The following is a 17,886-nucleotide window of genomic DNA, read 5'->3' on the forward strand; positions in this document are numbered from 1 at the left end:
CTACCAATATATAATGTACTTGATTATTGTTTTTATTTCATTAAAAAAAGCTTTCATCTTAGTGTGTTCTAGGTAGAGTTATTCTTTGGGAGGTTTGCCATTCATGTCATCAGTTATCCTAGCATTTTATTATAAGATATGAATGTATCACGTCCTGCAGTAGCTTCCTTTTACCTGTTCATATTGTGTTTTAGTTTAAGATCATTAGGATAAATTCTGCCTCTGTGTGTCTGTACAGGAACAGAATATGCTGATTTTGATTGATCTTGTTGTATAGAATGGTAACAGTAACATTAATAACTCCAATCTTATCATGACATGTTCATATATGAGAATAATACTGTGATAGTATTCCTGTATAAGGAATCATCTCATCATTCTTACTGACTCCAAACCATAGAAATTACTGAACATTTCTTACCTTCCTCTTTGTCATAGTGTTTGCTTAGATGGTTTCCTTTAATAATTTACGAAGGTTAATCTGCTTTTTTATTTCTCCCTCTCTGTATTACATGGTCTCACCTATTGCAGATCAAGGAACTGTACAGAAAGTTGTTGTCCTACCCACCAACTTCTCTGCAAGTGGAGAACTCATTTTGGAAGAGATGGAGGTTTTTCAGGTTTGGCTTTCTCCTCCTTTTGTTTTTCCAGTGTGTATGTTCACACAAACACTTTGTTCTAACAGACTTTGGCAAGGGCAACTGTGATTTGGTAAAGGATCAAGTAACTGTGCATGCTGTCAGTTTGAAAACCACATAAAGATTACAAAACATTAGCTGTTATGAAGGCTAGAGCTAGCTGAAGCCTTTCCTTCTCCTGTATTTCAGTTGCCTATTTTTTATGTTGATACACTGACTAGAAGGATTTTGATAATCAGTTTTTTAGGAGGTCATGTTATAATGGCTTCCAGAAGGAGACTTTTATCATTGGCATCACTATAGAGGCTGTAGCTGTGTATGGTTGGAATTTCAGATTTCTGTACTTTGATTATCTGAAGATCTTTCTAGTTCTCATTTGCAAAATGAAATCAAATTAGTGGATTTTTTGCTTAACTCCTGTTCTTCAAAGTCACATGCCTCTGGAGTCAAGAAAGCTACAAGTTTAAAAGAACATAAGCTGAAAAGAAACACAAAAACTACAGGGAGATAAAGGAATAGGCTCTGTCAATCACTCTGCCACGTAACAACTGTAATAACCTAAAGAAAATGTTCTCCCTCATGTTAAAAAACCCCTCTCAAATATTTGGATGGGCTATTGATTAAACAGTAGTCTTGGGGCAAGTGGTAGTATGTGTCTATAAACTTAGTTAAGGATTTTGTCATGGCCTTTTCTCTATTTTATTAACATAATACAAAAAGGAAAATTTAAGCTTATTTAGTGAGGCAGCATTAACAGTTTCCTTAAGAAAAGGAACACTCATAAAGGCCTCTGTGTTAACACTCATAAAGGCATAGCTAGTCTTCCTAGGCTTTCGTTGAAGACTTCCTGCTGAAAAAGATATATGTGATTGATATTATATAAAACACATTCTTCACCAGAAAGTGCAGATTCCATTTACTGAAACATAAATTAATGTTTCAGCACAAAAATAGGTGGGTTAAGAGGAATCTCAGCCTAAGCATAGTTTCTGGGCCTCTATGGACAGACCTTTTTAACCTGAACCCTAAAAACCATGATATCATAACTTCTGCTGTTACAATTTGTGTGGCATCTTGATGCTAGAGACTCTCCAAGAGATCAGGGATAAAGTCATAGGGCCTGTGCTAGTTAATATCAAGGGTAGCAAAGAAGAGATCCCCTTCCAGAGTAAACAAGGAAAGGAGAATGTGGCATCAGGTCCAATGTTGCATTTGACCTGCAGACTCCAAACAGTTCATGAAACAGCTCTAAACTTCCCCAAATCTTTGCCAATTCACATGATTCACAGACAGATTTTCTAGTCCTGACCTCCCTGCTGTGTTGTGGTCATCTGCAATTAATCCTAGCCCACTGTTATGGCTTTCCTTTGTGACTGAGCAAATGTTGAATCGTAAAAAAATGCTGAACATTTTTATTACCATCAATTTTATCACTTGTTTGGATGAACATAACCCCTTAAGGCAAGAAAAGTAACAATTCCTTTTCCAGCTCTTTAATATTTGATTTGGACACAGACATTAATAGACTGCTATGATGACACACAGTAGTATACAGTACTGTCTCTGGGAAAGAAATGTTCAAGAACACTCAGGCCATTTTAAAAGAATGTAGTCATTAACAATCTGAATGTATATGTTGCGTGGTAACCAAACCATATGAACTGTAGATAATTTATAAGAAAAGGATTCTGTATTCTTGTCTGGATCATGTGGTAAATATTCATGAGCTATTTTAATTATGAGCTATTTGATTTTTTTTTATTTTATTCATGAGCTATTTGATTTTTCCTTATCATCATCATTAAAGAAAAAATGTTTCTTATTACAATGGTAAAGTAATGACTCCTCTATTTCTGAGATAGCACAGATGCAGGTTAATTATAAGTGTACAAAAACCTTTTAGATACATGTAATAATAATGTCTTGAGTTTCAGCAATGTATTTTGTGAGACATTAATTGTTTAAATGACATTTGTTTAGTTCTGAAAATAGCAGTACTTAGTAGGAGTGAGTGCTCCCTTTCCAGGATATAAAAATGTATAGTTTTCTTAGATATTACTTAGGTTTTGGTGACTTTTAAATATTAATTTTGGGACAGAGTGTTTGACAATGGCTTGTAACTCTGTCTTTCAGAGCAATTCTCCTATAACAACAATGAAGATTTCATCTAAAAAGGTAAGGCAAAGTGGAATGCCTGCTTAGTGCTTATAAACTGAGAAGTAAATTGGCTTAGATGTTAGAATATCAGTTCTTGTAGAGCACACTAAATTGTAGGTGAATTTTCCATAACGAGTACAGAAAACTTGAGTGACATTTGCAGGAACTGTTTATATACCCTTCCACTAAAATAAACCAATTTCTATTCATTAAGTATAATTTCTAATTAACTGAAAGTGTCGGGTCTCTTGTTATTTTGATTTACAGTTAAGGAATCAAAAATAAATTCTAAGAGAGGAAATTCACCCTCCCTGTCTTTTTCTCTAAAGTCCCAAATAGAAATTTTTCCTTGGAAGTCTGTCTGATCAGTGTTAAAAAGGGCAGTGTTGGCTGTTGGGTCCATGGTGCAATTGTGCATGTTTGTTCAGTAGTAATAAAAAATAGCAGTAAGAATTGTTAAAACAGCTGAGAGGATTTTCTGCTGAAATACTTAAAACGAAAGCTAAAAATGTGTATTCTATGGTTTTGCAAGAAAGATGTTGCTCAATATTTTACAAAGCTACCGCTAAGTAAGTATTATTCAATAATTCAATTTCAGTATGCTTTTTCATTTTTATTACAAGAAGATCAAAGGAATTTCAAGGGGTTTTGTTCAATATTAATTTATATTTTTAGAATGATTAATTGTTTTTTGAGTAAAACAGTCATTTTGGCCCAGATTTTGGTATTGATCTACTCCCTTTGAACTTCTCTTGCAAAAGCTGTGGTGTATTGTGAAAGTTCTCTTGGCTTATTTTTCCAGGTTTATAAGGCTATCAGAATCTGGCCATAAGCCTCAACATAATCTCTAGGTTTTACATCTTGGAAATATACGCACTGGAGGATCCAACTAGGAACTCTGCATAATATTTATTAAAGTGACTGTGTGCAGAGAAAATACTTAGTTCAAAGGCTTGAGCCAATAATCCTCACTGAATAAGAACCAAGTTCCCAAATCTGAGCAATATTAAGTCAGCCTGTCTGTCCCAAAACAGAACAATGACACTCAATGTCCAAAAAACCATTAACATTCCCCAGTGTTTCTAGGTGTTTTCTAGCAGGAAGGTGAAAATAATATATGCCTGATCACCTGGGAGATTTCTGTTGATCTTGACTTTATATGTATTCTTGGTTCCCCTCTTAGTCTTGAGTTAATTCCAAAATTAATTGAAAGGCTCTTTGGGTGTGTTAGCCAGGTCTTGGGTGAAACTTCTCCACATGTGAGCTAAATCTTCCCATTTCCTCCTGCAGCAACAGTTGTATGTGAGCTCGGATGAAGGGGTCACCCAGGTCTCCTTGCATCGCTGCCACATCTACGGGACTGCCTGTGCAGACTGCTGCCTGGCCCGAGACCCATACTGCGCCTGGGATGGCAACTCCTGCTCCAGGTTTTATCCCACAGGAAAAAGGTGAGCAGTATTAAGCAGCCCAGTGAAGTTTGCAAGGGAAGATGGCTTTTGTTCTGAGTGTTGTGATGTGATGGAGAAGTGGGATGTGATTCCTTTCATTAGCATGTACAAACAATACCCCCATAGCTGTTGTGCTTGGAGTTATTCATCACTTAGGACTGTATGCTGCAAGAGTGTATGGTAAAGAGATTGGTTTTTCATATTTAAAGTAATTGATGGAAGAAAAAAGAAAAGGAAAAAAATGGTTCTTAATCATAAATATTAATCTTTCTGTCTCACGCACACAAAATCAGTGAGACATTTGTTCCCTTCATTTAAATTCAATTACTTACTATGGATGCAATTATGATAGCCCTAAATACAGCAAAAGATCTCTCAGGCTATCTGAGGAATAAACTCATTTATATTTTTTTGTTCCTCATTTGTTCCTAAGCGAGAAGAATTATTTTCAGGAAAATTTTAGGCAAATGTGATTTCCATGTAATGCCTGTGGATTTGGGTTTTTTGACATGAGGTTTATTAAAGCAGACAGGGAAAGCAATTTCTGTTTAATTTGCAGCAGAACTAATAGTCCATCTCATAATCTTATGCAAAACAAGAGTCCCTTCCTTCCTCCCAGGGGAAAGATTTAATAGCAGAAGGCTGTAGTGAACTCTTGTCTTAATAGGATTTCACTCATATACAAACAAAGCTACAGAATACACAATGAAGTGTTCCTGCAAAGGGAACAAACCTTTCAGATATATGCTTTCTACAACTACCTGGAAGGAGGTTGTAGCCAGCAGGGGTTGGACTCTTCTCTCAGGTGACAAGCAAAAGGACAGGAGGAAACAGCCTCAAATTGTTCCAGAAGAAGTTTAGATTGCATTTTCTAGAATCATAGAATCATGAAATATGCTGAGATGGAAAGGACCATCAGGACCACTGAGTGCAACTCCTGGCCCTGCACAAGACACTCCAGGAATCATACCATGTGCCTGGAAGCATTACCCAAACACTTCTTCAAGGTTTGGTGCCGTGAGCACTTCCCTGGGGAGCCTGTTCCAGTGCCCAGCCACCTTCTGGATGAAGAACTTTTCTTGATATCCAGCCTAAACCTGTGTCTGTACTCGGTGTCTGCACCTGAGCTGCAGGTGCAGAAGGCTACACACAATCACTGGGTTTTACTCCTGTTCCCTCATAGAAGGAGACAGTTGACAGAAACAGGCAAAGCTTAGATCTGCTGATAGTAATGTCATCCCCTGGACAATTGTTTTTGTTATTGTAAAGTTTTCTTGATTCATTCTTTACCTGAGATTACAAGGTAAAGCCCAAACTGGCCACATAGCAATGGGTAGAGTACATGGGGTTGCTAACTGCTTTCACTGAAAATATTCAGCCACCAGTCTGCAAACTCATTGTTTACTTCCATGGAACAAAGGTCAGAATACGGGGGAGGAAAGAAAAGGAAAATCCCCAAGTCTCAGGCCACCTAACTCCTACAGTAACACAGCTGCTGAAAGGTACAAGGAGCAGTCAGGTACACCCAGCCTGTGCAGTTTCCAGTTCACCATCCCCTTTATGTACACCCACCCAGGGCTATTTCCACTGGGGCTTGCTTTCATGATGATATTTTGTTTGCAATTTGCTCCTTATGTCAAACCAAAATAAACACCTCTAACTGTATGGAAAAAGATCTGGTTTTCATATGTGAAGGAAATGAGTTGTCTCTTTATCTAACAAGGGCAAATTATGAACGAGAAAACATTGGTAATTAGAGCCAAATCCCATTGTCTAGACAGTAGTTTCTGCTGTATGCATTTGCTTATTTGCTTCTTTTGACACTTCTGTCTCCCGTGAATTACTGTAGTTCCTCATGCAACATCAATTTACCCCATAACACCTTATGAAATTATTTTATTTTCTAACTACCACTTTTTTTTTTTTTTTAATAATATCTAAGTGCTAAGTTTACATTCTCAGAACTGCTTAATGCAAGCAACGTGCTATCCCTGACAGTGTGAAGCAGCTCATGGTATCACAAGAACTCTGACATTAACTCAGAAATTCCTCATGGCCTTGACTCATGTAAATAGTTCACAAGGGTTAAGACCCCAAGGCATAAAATGAAATATTTTTGATGGTAAACATAAAAACTACTCTTGGAATTTCAGTAATTACTCCTTTGAAACATCACCTTTCAAATATTTCCTTTTCAAACGATGCAGTGAGGGATCAGGTGACAGGGGATTATGGGCTCTCTCTCTTTGTTTGTGCATTACCTGGTATAATGTGGTCTTAGATGTGTCACCCTTCACTTAGTTGTACTGGAGCTCCAGGGGCTTTTTGTAGTTTTTGATCCTCGGGTGCTTAGTGCATGGTTCAGAATACAGCTGAATATGCCAGCAGTGTCCATTTGCAGCAATCTATCAGCAGTGCATTTTTTCTTGAACTTGATAAATACCTTACATAATATTTAGCAAAGAAAATAATATGTCTTAATAATAAAAAAAAAAAAAAAAAAAATGTGCACCAGCTTTTCATGCACTGAATTCTATGAGCTGTGACTTGCTAGCTGAGGAGGACTGAAATGCCAGTATTCCCAGTAAGCTCCCCAGACAGTTTGCTACAGAATCATGATTTTACATCTGTAATCCAGATTATATACTAAATTCCCTATTAAGAAGTATCCTGGTACTTGGTAAGTTTTTTTATATTTTGGAAATAGTCACATCTCTTCAAGTAGAAGACAGAACAGAATCTTTACTCTCCACCATTCTGTATGAGTACTTTAGTCACTCTGCTATGAAGGTAGCTATAGGCACCAAAAATAAGGTACTTGCTAAAATGGAGGTGGGAACATGCCTTTTATCATAATTTTGTGCTGATGTGTCAGATATGAGCAGTATGAATCTTATGCATCTCATTGTTAGCTGCTTGCCTTCATGAAGAGTTCTAGCTAGGGTTTTTGGCTTTGAATGCTGAATATTGTGAGTGAACAGAGGTCTCTTTCATGTATCACCTCCCATCTTTCCATCCTTAAATCTCCACAGCAAAACTGCTTTACCTGCAAAACCAGCACCTGTTTTATAAGCTTCAAGAGATGCTTCACCTAAGCAGTATCTTCACACCAACAAGCTTGCTAAGAGTAAAGCACACTCACAGCAGGTCATGAACTATCCCTAACATTTGATCTAGTTAAAAAAAAAAAAAAAAAAAAAAAAAAAAACACAACAAATCTACAAATTAAAAAGTGGTTATTTTCAGTGTAGCTATCTTGGAATAATATTTTGTTTTTACAAACTATTGCAGGAGGAGCCGTAGACAAGACGTGAGACATGGAAACCCTCTGACTCAGTGCCGAGGTTTCAACCTGAAAGGTACTGTAATTTAGAGATACTCATGCTATATAAAGCACACATGGTTTTCCTTTATATGATTCATTATAACTGACATTATCAGTACAGTTTACTGGAAAAGCATAATTATTTTCCAAGTCTGAGTTTTGTTTTGATTTGGTTTTAGCATCTTTCCTTGCAATTATATGAAACTTGCACATATATGATAAAATGTTGAGCCATGAAATACATAGTTCAGCATATTTGAATTGAGAAGCTGACACTGTTGGCTAGAAAAAGGTAAAGTTAATTTGAGGACTTTTCTACCTCTGTTTCCCATCAGTCTTTATTAATGCCTTTTCATTTATTTAAGCTTTGGACCTCCGTTTTTTTCTGAATATTTGATCCCATACTGAGTTTTGGAGCACACCTTTGAGCAAACAGCAGGATCTAGGCTGGCCTGTCTTTTGATTTATGATTGTTCCCTTCTCATGGGGAAAAAAAAACTATTCCAAATTTCTTTATAGAGTCTCTTATTTCCAGCTCTTTAGTCAGCCTGGTGTGGTGAGTATGGCCAGGGGAGCCAAGGCTTTGCCCTCCCAGCCACCACTTTCTCCAGATAGATGGACACCAGTCAAATATACTCAAAGTCATAGGAGTAAACACATATATAAAGGAAGCTCAATCTTCTTCAGCCCCATGCATGTCTGAGCTAGGCAGTGGCAGTGTATGCCATCAGACCAAGTGCATACAGAGAATTATGCTCCTTTCATCTCTATTGTGAGTCTGAATTTTGTAGTATATTCTCATCTGTGCCACCTGGTGACCAAGTAATAGAGCTGATTGTAAATGTTGTTATTGATTTTTTTTTAATCAAAGAACAATGCCTTAAGAGTTACATGTGAAAGGTTCTGTTAATAAAAATTCTACTGAAATAGTCTCCACTAGTTGTTGGAAGAATCTTCTGAATCAGAAAAGACTACAGAAGTCAGTTGGATGTAGATCACTCTACTTAAATGAGCCTTTCCCCATGAGTCAGGATTAGGTCATTTATGTGAAGCTGAAGAATTTGAACAGGTAATTCCAAGAGATGGCCCCAGTGTTAGAAAATACACCTGAGCTCTGAGAGATCCGTGTTGAAGCAAGTGAGCTACGTGTCTTCCCCTGCAGGCATCTGCTGAGACCTCCCACCCATTGTCTGTCCCAAGGGTGGGTGTCTGCTCCTTCCATGTGGAAAATATGAGAATGTCAACTGTCTGCATTCTGCCCTGAGGGGGAAAAATTGTTTCAACCTTGACAGTCTTGCGAAACAGGTTTCTTGTTTTCCAGCCACTTTTGTAACGTGGATATATTTATAGGTTTATGTATTTTAGCATCTTTGACAAGGAAGTTTCAGTGGCAGCAGTGGGATATAGGGTAGGTAGATGGCAGTTGTTTTCCAGAAAAAAAAAAAAAAAAAGATGAAAGAGCAATTTAGACACTTGCAAAATATAATTAGAGCCATTTATAGCAAAATGACTATGTTTGGGGAAAAAAATGAAATCTACCTAAAGGACAAAAGAGCAGAGAGCCAAGCAAAGCCAAGGAATCTTCCAAGCTCATAAAGGGCCATAATGCTGAATCCAAGTCTTTAAACATGGTAGACCTCTAAGCACATATAAACTTGACATTTTTGGCACATTGTTATTTTTAAATAAATCATCAAGAACTAAGCAATCTTGTATGTGTCCATTTCAGATCTGTTTAATATTGTTATGTTTGTGTTAGCCCTTATAGCCATTACAGAAATGCATTTTGAATGTGAAGTATTTCCTCATTGTTCTCCTAAAAGTTAGAATTGGTTTTGTACAGCTTCCTAAATGTGCTGAAGGACTAGAACCAGGTAAAGTCTCCCTCCTTCAGAAGAATGGATTTCAATTTCACATATCAGTTGATGAAAGAAACAGAAAACAGTAGGAGATAAAACAGTCTGAGAAAAGCCAGTCTTAGGACTGTGCAAAAACTGAATCAGATTTTAGACATGCAGGTATTTGCAGTTCTCATATTATTTCAATTAATTTCCATTGCTCCTTTCTCAAAAAAAAATGTATATCATATGTGAGACAAGTTTTTAAATCTGGAGGTGCTTTGTTTTGAGGACAAACATTATGATTTGGACCAAGCAATAAGCATCCAGAAGTTCCTACTGGTGACTGCCAGTTATTCATCTGTGGAGACTATAAAGGGACACAACAAGTCTAAGTGATGACATATGCTCAGCACTTGCCCAGGTGTTGCTGGAGTGTTATAAATCTGTCTTTCTCTCTGTTGCTGGCCTGTCTACATATTCATCACATTTCCAGCTGAGAGCCAAGTCCCTTCCTTGTGTTGGAAGAGAAGCAGAGGAGCAGGAGCCCAGCCTGCCCTCTCTCTCCTCCCTGGGATGCTGCACTCAGCTGGAGTAGCTGGAGCCTTCTTTAGGGCGTGATGCTTTATATTGGTCATACAACCATATTCCCCCAACTCATAAATGGTGAAGTGTGAAGAAATAATTAAATGCTTCATTCTCTTTTGGAGTAGTAGAGAATTAGATAATTTCACAAAAAAAAAAATATCCCTCAGTTCAGTTATCCCATCAGCAAAGTTTATCAGCCTATAGGTGTCCTAATTTCTCAGAACAGACCATGTCACTCTGGAAACATTGGTATTTGAAACTGAATGTGCTTCTTCACATTTCATTTAGTCTTTTTGAAAAAAAAAATTCCCCAAAATTATTTCTTTTTGGCCAATATCAGAATCAGGCATAATTCATTTAATCTATATTGCAAAGAGTTACATGTTTTCTTAATCAAATCACCATTCACAGTATCCTGACCTGTTTTCTTTTTCTTTCTTTCTTTCTAGCATACAGAAATGCTGCAGAAATAGTGCAGTATGGAGTAAAAAACAACACCACCTTTCTGGAATGCACGCCTAAATCTCCTCAGGCTTCCATTAAATGGCTGCTACAGAAAGACAACGACAGGAGGAAAGAGGTGAGTGATGTGAACAGGAGCTCTGGGAGGATCCTCAGTCAGCATAACACTCCCTCCCCAGTCAAAGGGAGGGAACAGTTTGTGTTTTTATCAGGCAGTCTGGCTACAGTGAAGCTGGAGAATTTGTGTGGATGCAGGACAGTGGCCATCATTTACTCATAAGAGCACACTCAGTACAGCTGAGACTTCATCCTCAGCCCCACTGACTTCTGTCAGATCAGAACAGCTACCAGAAAATTAAAGAATCTTTGCTTTGCACCTTACTGATTGCAAACTGAGGGTTTGCAGCACTCAGAACGTCTTATTGATCTAAGGGAACTGGCACAAAAGGAAGAACTTGTATAAAGTTCAGGAAAAAGTCAGCATGCAGTAGCTCCTCTGTGCTATTGAAGAGATAAAAGGCAAAAGTGGGAGAAATGTGAAAGGTTTCTTTAGCAAGAAACTAGTCCAGGCAAAGAACACGTATTGACAAAAGCATTTCCTCACCATGGTGCAATCACATTTTCCATTACTGCACTCTCTAAAGCTCTCGAGTTTCAGCACTGTAATATACAGTATGATTGTTTATGAGGAATGTGCCTTCCTTAAGTAATATAAAAGGGGAAAATCCATTTCAAATCCAAGGCACTTACTATATGAATAAAAAGAAACATCTTTCAAAAGGAACTTTTAAGTAATGTGGTGTCTGTTGATAGGTTATAAACACTGTAAAGTATTATTCTCCTATCAGGTAATTTTATAAAAACAGAGGGAATTACGAATGTCTCACTGAGTTTTCTAACTATTCAAAGCCATGTCCTGGCAATATGTGCAGTTATTTAACCCATTGCTTCAGCAGAATATCTCCCTTTTTTTTGTTCTTATGTTCAGTAAATATATTAGAATCAATGCAGTTTCATGGTTCAACAGGCTGAATAAAGCAATCAAAGTGTTAATTAGTTTTCAAGCTCTCAGATGTCTGGAAATCTTCCACAATGTCTACAAAAGTTTACAATAGCAGAAAAGCATAATAAGTAAATTAGTTCCCAAGAGAACCAAGTATAATGCAAAGTACAGTAGCAAAATAGAAAAAACATTCAGAAAAATACCAGCAGTGGTTTCCATTTATAATGGATTGAACAAGCAATTTTTACTTCTTACTGATATGCGAAGGGACATCTGCACATTCATTTATAATTGGATGATAACAAGCTCTGGTAACTTGCTTTCAGATGATGTGACCATCTCCTGGGACAGTGCAGAGTCTGAAGCCAGAAAGGAAATAGGAGAGTACCTGTGCTCCTGGTTAACAGTGAGCCAAGTCCCACTTGAGACCACTGTGGTGATAATTTTTATAGGCTACAGACTCTGCAGAGCAGATAGAGTTGTTCAGCAGGAACCTGCTCAAAGTCAAAATACTTAATGAGAAGCCACCTTGAGTTCAATGCCAAATTAGTCTCCCTGGTCCTGCACCTTTCTTCCACTGAGTCTCAGTAGCAAGCTCTTGATTCTGAAAGAGACATTCTCAGGAGTGCAACAGGGCAAATAAAAGTTCAGTTCTTCAACTCTACTATTTGAACATTATGAAAACTTCTATTTCATGTGGTTGATTTTCATCTTTGTCTACATCCTGATCAAATTTATTCTAACATTATTTAAGTCATTTTCTTTAGCAAGATTTACCTTCCTTTGGGTAAGCTCCCTTCTAAAGGTAGCAATATTGGTGGTCTCTTGAAGATAATTATATAAAAATGTAGTAACTTTGAGAAAGTCATGTTTGAAGTGAAGCTTACCAGAAGGTCCAGTACTCTGTTGTTCCAAAACCTTCCCTAAAAGGTTCCTTCTGCCTTTTTGCTCTCCAGGTCAAGCTGAACGAGAGGATCATAGCTACCGAGCACGGGCTCCTGATCCGCTCTGTGCAGGACAGCGACCGGGGCCTTTACCACTGCATCGCAACAGAGAACAGCTTCAAGCAGACCTTGGCAAAGATCAATTTCAAGGTGCTGGATTCGGAGGTGGTGGCTGTCATGACTGACAAGTGGTCCCCTTGGACCTGGGCCAGCTCGGTGCGAGCACTGCAGTTCCACCCCAAGGACTTGGTGGGGGCTTTCAGCCACTCCGAGATGCAGATGATTAACCAGTACTGCAAAGACAGCAGGCAGGCAGGTCAGCAGAGGGAAGAATCCCACAAGATGAGAGGGGACTATAGCAAACTAAAGGCTCTTATCAATAGCAGAAAAAGTAGAAATAGAAGAAATCAATTACCTGGATCTTAATTTTATTTTATAGTAATAGATATTTTTGTCCTCAGTGTAGGGGGCTTATATTTGTCTATTGTGAACAAATTTGTGCAAATCTGATAAAAAATTAAATTAAAATCCAGTAAGCCTCATAAAATATCTGTCTCCCAATTAAATGCAGTGTAACCTAAGAAAATAACTCAGAGCATTTTCTTTCCTAGATGCTTAGTGACTCTAGGTTGAGCTCTGTCCTAGAAGCAGCACTGGGTATTCATCTTAATCCAGATTCACCTTTAACACCTCACTATTTAATTACAGCTGAATAGAATTTTTTACAAAATCAGTGCATTGTCTTGCGACTCTGGAACTGTACCAAGTAGACTCGTGGTGAAAGAATCTGGGTTAAGATGCCTACTTAGACTAGGATGGTACTAAGATTTCCTTGCACTGTGTTTAAGAACATGAGTTTCTTCTTGTTTACTGCTCAACATTGGGTTTACAGCTTTCACTCATCGATCAAATCACGTGAATCCATGCGGATAGGAAGCAAGTAAAGTGTAGTAGAAATGTTTCATTTGCTCAGAGGTCAAATGAAGGAACAAACAGAAGAAAAACAAAGAATTTATACTTTATCAGAGTAAGCACTGATTATTGTGCATAGTGTGAGTTGTAATAAATTAATGAGTTCTGGAATGTAACTTAATATCTCTGCTCATATTGATTTTTATTAAAATAGGGAGTCCTATAACACTACATAGCTTTATAAGTCGCACAATGGTAAAATGAGAATGTTCATTATACATAAAAATTTGAAAAACACCTAAGTGACTTAGGTATTTTAGCTGTTTTTCAAAGGATTACACTCCAATTTCTTTTCAAAGGACAGAATGTAGATATACAGTATAGTGCTTGTTCAGAAATGAAAAATATAGATTATCTTTATTCTGTTCTATGATTAAATTGGAGCTTGTCTGCAACGTGGAAACAAGTCATAAGTGTCTTTGAAAATTTTAAAATATTATTTTTTCAACTGTTTTCTCAAAGTTGCAAATATTTTAACTAGAATTTTCTAATTAAACCATTCCCATTTTCCAGTCTTTGTACCCTTATTCTTTTCCATCTTATTTTCCCAATTTGCTCCTATTTTCAGATCTCTGATAAAAAGAGATGAGGAAAAGAAAAGAAGAAAAAAAAAAGGAATGAGGGAAAAATAAAACTGAAAAATGGGTTTAGGCCTGAAACCAAAAACTCTAACTTGAGAGGCATGTTCAAACAGAAATCTGTTGTTTAAGAAGCAGCTGTCAGGTCTAAGGAAGCAAGTTTTGTTGAAAATTGGGTGAGTGTGCACCAAGCCATTCTAGGAAATGCAATCAGTTTTTATTTTTGAGCAACCCAAATGCCATAAAGAGGGACAGATCATCCACCCTTTTACTATGTAAAAGTGTTCTGGAAGCCGCTGAGTCTGTTCAACCAGGGATTAAAAATGTATGAGTACCCTAGAAAAATCACAATTATTTATGGCATGATACAAAAATAGAAACTGATGTTCAGCTCAAAACTAAGCTATGTTAAGTTTAAATTTTGCTTTAATCAGAATAGTCTGGGGGTAACTCTACAGGGCATGGGGAAACACTTCTGGGTGTGTGCCTGTGTGAATTCAGTTTAATGCAAGGGAGGTAGCACTGGTATTTATCTGCCATTAGCCGGATTGTCACTTTATCACCACCTCATGAAGGAAAACTGGGAAATTAGCCCCGATCACACCATTTAAACAGTCTCTAAATCCCTTTGATGCTGGTGGGATCTCTTTGAATTTAATTTGTGTGCTTACTGCTAGCATGGCAGTGCCAGCCTGCTCATATATTGCCATCTAGTTAAGTGCTCCCCTTACTCAGTGTGTATTTCTGCAATATTTAGCCATTAATAACTAAAGCCCTTCTTATGAAAAAAATCAGGAAACTTTCTCTGACCTCCATGAGATTGAATTTTACTCCAAGAGCTGGGAAAGTAGGTTCTGGAGAAATCTGGCTTTTTTGTTGGTGGTGGTGGTGGTTTTTTTCCTTTTTTTCTTTTTTCCTTTTTTCTTTTTTCCTTTTTTCTTTTTCTTTTTTTTTCTTTTTCCCCCAGTATGACTGACTTCTGAAGTGTGTAAGTGGCAAACCAAACATCAAGTGCCATGAAATAAATCTACCTCCTGGAATGACACAAGTGCATATTCTCTGTATGCTGCCATGCTCTTCCTTTCTCCCCAGCAGATTCACTGTTAGTGTGATACTAATGTGTATTGTGCGGATCATAATTGCTTCCAGATGGATTAATAGATATTTTAGGGTACAAATTGCCCTTTAAGTGGTTAGGTACAGCGATATTTTAATAGGCCCCCATTAGGCCTCAGAAATTACAGTTACACTGTTTTTTAATAGAATATTGGCAATAAGGGATTCCATTAAAACAATCAGCATAGCTCAGAGTTTCATATGATTATAAAATAATATTTTTAAAGCTGCTTCATATACCATTATTATGGTACGACTGTTTAAGGGATTATACTTAAACTAACATTTTTCCTGCTGCATGAGAACTCCAATATATAAATATAATAAGCTTCTGTCAGTGCATAACTGGTCCAAGCTTCCATGCTTTAGGAGCCTTCCCGCATGTATAGAGAAATCAGGAACCAGATGCTCAGCTGCTATAAACAAATAATTTCCTTGCTGTCCTTACGGCTACTGGGGTTGATATCAGCGGAGTGTTTGGCCTTAAATGTACAGAATAGACAAACTGCAATTTTTGTTTAAAGTAGCCCCTCTACTGTAGGTAACAACAAAACTTAAGACTGTAATATTATTTGTGCTATTTAATACTTCCTATTTTGAGGATTTCTAAATAATGTATATAATTTTATTCCTTAAATAAATGCAAAAGCAAACTGACTTCTAGGCATAACTTCACCAAATGTAAAGATATGTTCTCTGCCAAGAACTTCACTGTGTACTGGTATTTTTTTTTTGCCTTTTTATTTTGTGTAGTTTGTAAAGTTTGCTGAAATCTTGACCTAACAATGTGTTCTTTGCAATTGTTGTTACTGTAGATATGCGTGTTTTATTAAGAGAATCTTGGGTTTAAAATTGTAGGTATGTGTATAAGTTCCTAGCATGATGAAACTGTCATGACAGTGAATATGCATCATATAATGTGTAAGAAAGAACAAAATGTAGTTTAACATAGTACTATTTAATTGAATATCTAAAATTCCCAACAAAATAAAGTGTGTTGCAACAATTAAAGATTTGTTGGTTCCCCTTTATGGATGTGCACTAAAAAAAGGAACTTTTTTTTTTTTTCCTTTTTTCTTTCTTTTTTTTTTTTTTTAAATTAAGAACAGAGCCTGAAAAGCAATTCTGTAGGTTTTCCAAATAAGTACAAGAAAATATTTGGAGCATCAGTATTGTAGCTGGTCAGTTCCAAGCCCTGCTCTGGACTGAAGCCCCAGACACAGAGATAACAAGGAGCTCATGAGGAGTCAGAGATTAATTCTTTCAGAGATCATCCCATATAAGCATCTTGCATAAAAGCTTTATTCATTGTTTAAAAAAAGAATTTTTTTTTTCCTAGGAGTATAAAGTAAATCAGAAATGTCTGACTAAAAGAGGGGAGTGAAGTGTAAATGCTTTTTTTAATTACACTGGGGAGCGGGGGTGAAGTACATTCTGTGAAATCCTGATTCTTTCAGCTGAGACTCCTGGCATTCTCCAGGCGTCTCTGCAGGGAGGACAGGCTACTGGGGCTGCACCACAGGGAGTCACAGCTCTCTCACAGTTTCCTGGCTTGTTCTTGGAGTGAAATAACCTGCCTGACACCTAGAGTATGCTCCTTTTCCTGCAGTTATCATCTGAGCAGTGTTATTGCTGCTCTTCCTACTGGCCATTTTTCCAGATGGATTTTAACAAGAAAGCACACGTCCTCATCAGTTCTTTGGGATAATAATTGAAAATTAAATGTCACAAATACTGACCTTCACAACAAGGTTCTGGATGGTTAAGCCTGGATTTTGGTTTCCCAGATAGATATGTTGCTGCAAGGCTTTATGAGGTGTGAGTGGATAAGATGACCTCACTCCAGGATTTCCGTACTGGCTGGTTCCTAGATGTGCTGATATTGGAGTTACCTGCTCAGCACTCAGATCAGTCTGGGTCAGAAGCTGAGTTTTCAAGCACTCCCAATGCTGTAGGAAATGTTTGGATAAGGCTCCAAATCAGATGGACATTTACAGAGTTTTACACTCTGAGAAAGCTTTCCCTGGTCTAATCCTCTGTCCGTCCTGCTCAGTTGTCTTTTGCTGACACTTCTCCCTTGACTTTCTGTTACATCACTTTTCTTCCTCCTATATTGGGAGACACTGCTTTTTCTAAGGGCTCCCTTAGAAGACCATTCTAAGGTTTCCCTTCGAGTAAGTGCAGGATGCAGAACTCAGGCACTTCCTCATGGGGCTGAGCAGTGTCAAGCACAGCCTCCTCCAGGCAGCCACAGAAGAACAGAGGTGACCAGTGAAAAATGTGGCCTGCACAGGAGGGGCTGCCAACACTGGTGTAGCTCCCAGTGCTACCAGATTATTGTTGCCTCTGGAATTAATTGTTGCCTCCAGAATGAAGTCAGCAGATGTAATTCTGTTCTGCAGGCCATAAAAAAACAGGTTGTGGCATCGTGGCTTTTGCCTGATGCAATGGACTAGGTCTCAGGAAAGCAGTGGGTCTTAATCCTTTGCACTGCAAGTGGCTTGCTGAGCCCTTCTCCTGCTCCCCAAGTGAGTTCAAGTGCTCTGAACCCAAGTACAGCCACACACAGATACCAGCAGGTCCCAGATTTACATGCATACACACACCTGCCTGCATACAGAGGAGCTTTGCTTTCCATGCAGTACTTAACTGTCTTTAACATAAATGTCTGCCCTCTTCTATTTCCACTTGGGCAGAATCAGTCCTTACAGTCCCAAAACACCAACAGCTCGTAGGTATTGCCATCACCATCTCTGAGAGAATTTTAAAGACAATGAATTAGTCAACAAAAGCTCTTCTATTCACTCTCCTTTCTAA

The 17,886-nt window shown here is 37.8% G+C and overlaps 1 protein-coding gene across 1 annotated transcript in view; it reads left to right on the forward strand.

Annotated features, from left to right (window-relative positions):
- The window catches only part of SEMA3C (semaphorin 3C), a 115,951-nt gene extending 99,871 nt beyond the window's left edge, over window positions 1-16,080 (forward strand). Inside the window, exons 13-18 of the mRNA XM_002187727.7 lie at window positions 532-620; window positions 2,772-2,813; window positions 4,086-4,243; window positions 7,535-7,602; window positions 10,444-10,574; window positions 12,416-16,080. Coding sequence (XP_002187763.1) covers window positions 532-620; window positions 2,772-2,813; window positions 4,086-4,243; window positions 7,535-7,602; window positions 10,444-10,574; window positions 12,416-12,829 — 902 coding nt within the window. The 3' untranslated portion in view covers window positions 12,830-16,080. The remainder of the gene's footprint in view (window positions 1-531; window positions 621-2,771; window positions 2,814-4,085; window positions 4,244-7,534; window positions 7,603-10,443; window positions 10,575-12,415) is intronic.
- The last annotated feature ends 1,806 nt before the right edge of the window (window positions 16,081-17,886 follow it).

The sequence above is a fragment of the Taeniopygia guttata genome, chromosome 1A, assembly GCF_048771995.1.
Source record: "Taeniopygia guttata chromosome 1A, bTaeGut7.mat, whole genome shotgun sequence".
In the NCBI taxonomy this organism is placed as follows: Eukaryota; Metazoa; Chordata; class Aves; order Passeriformes; family Estrildidae; genus Taeniopygia; species Taeniopygia guttata.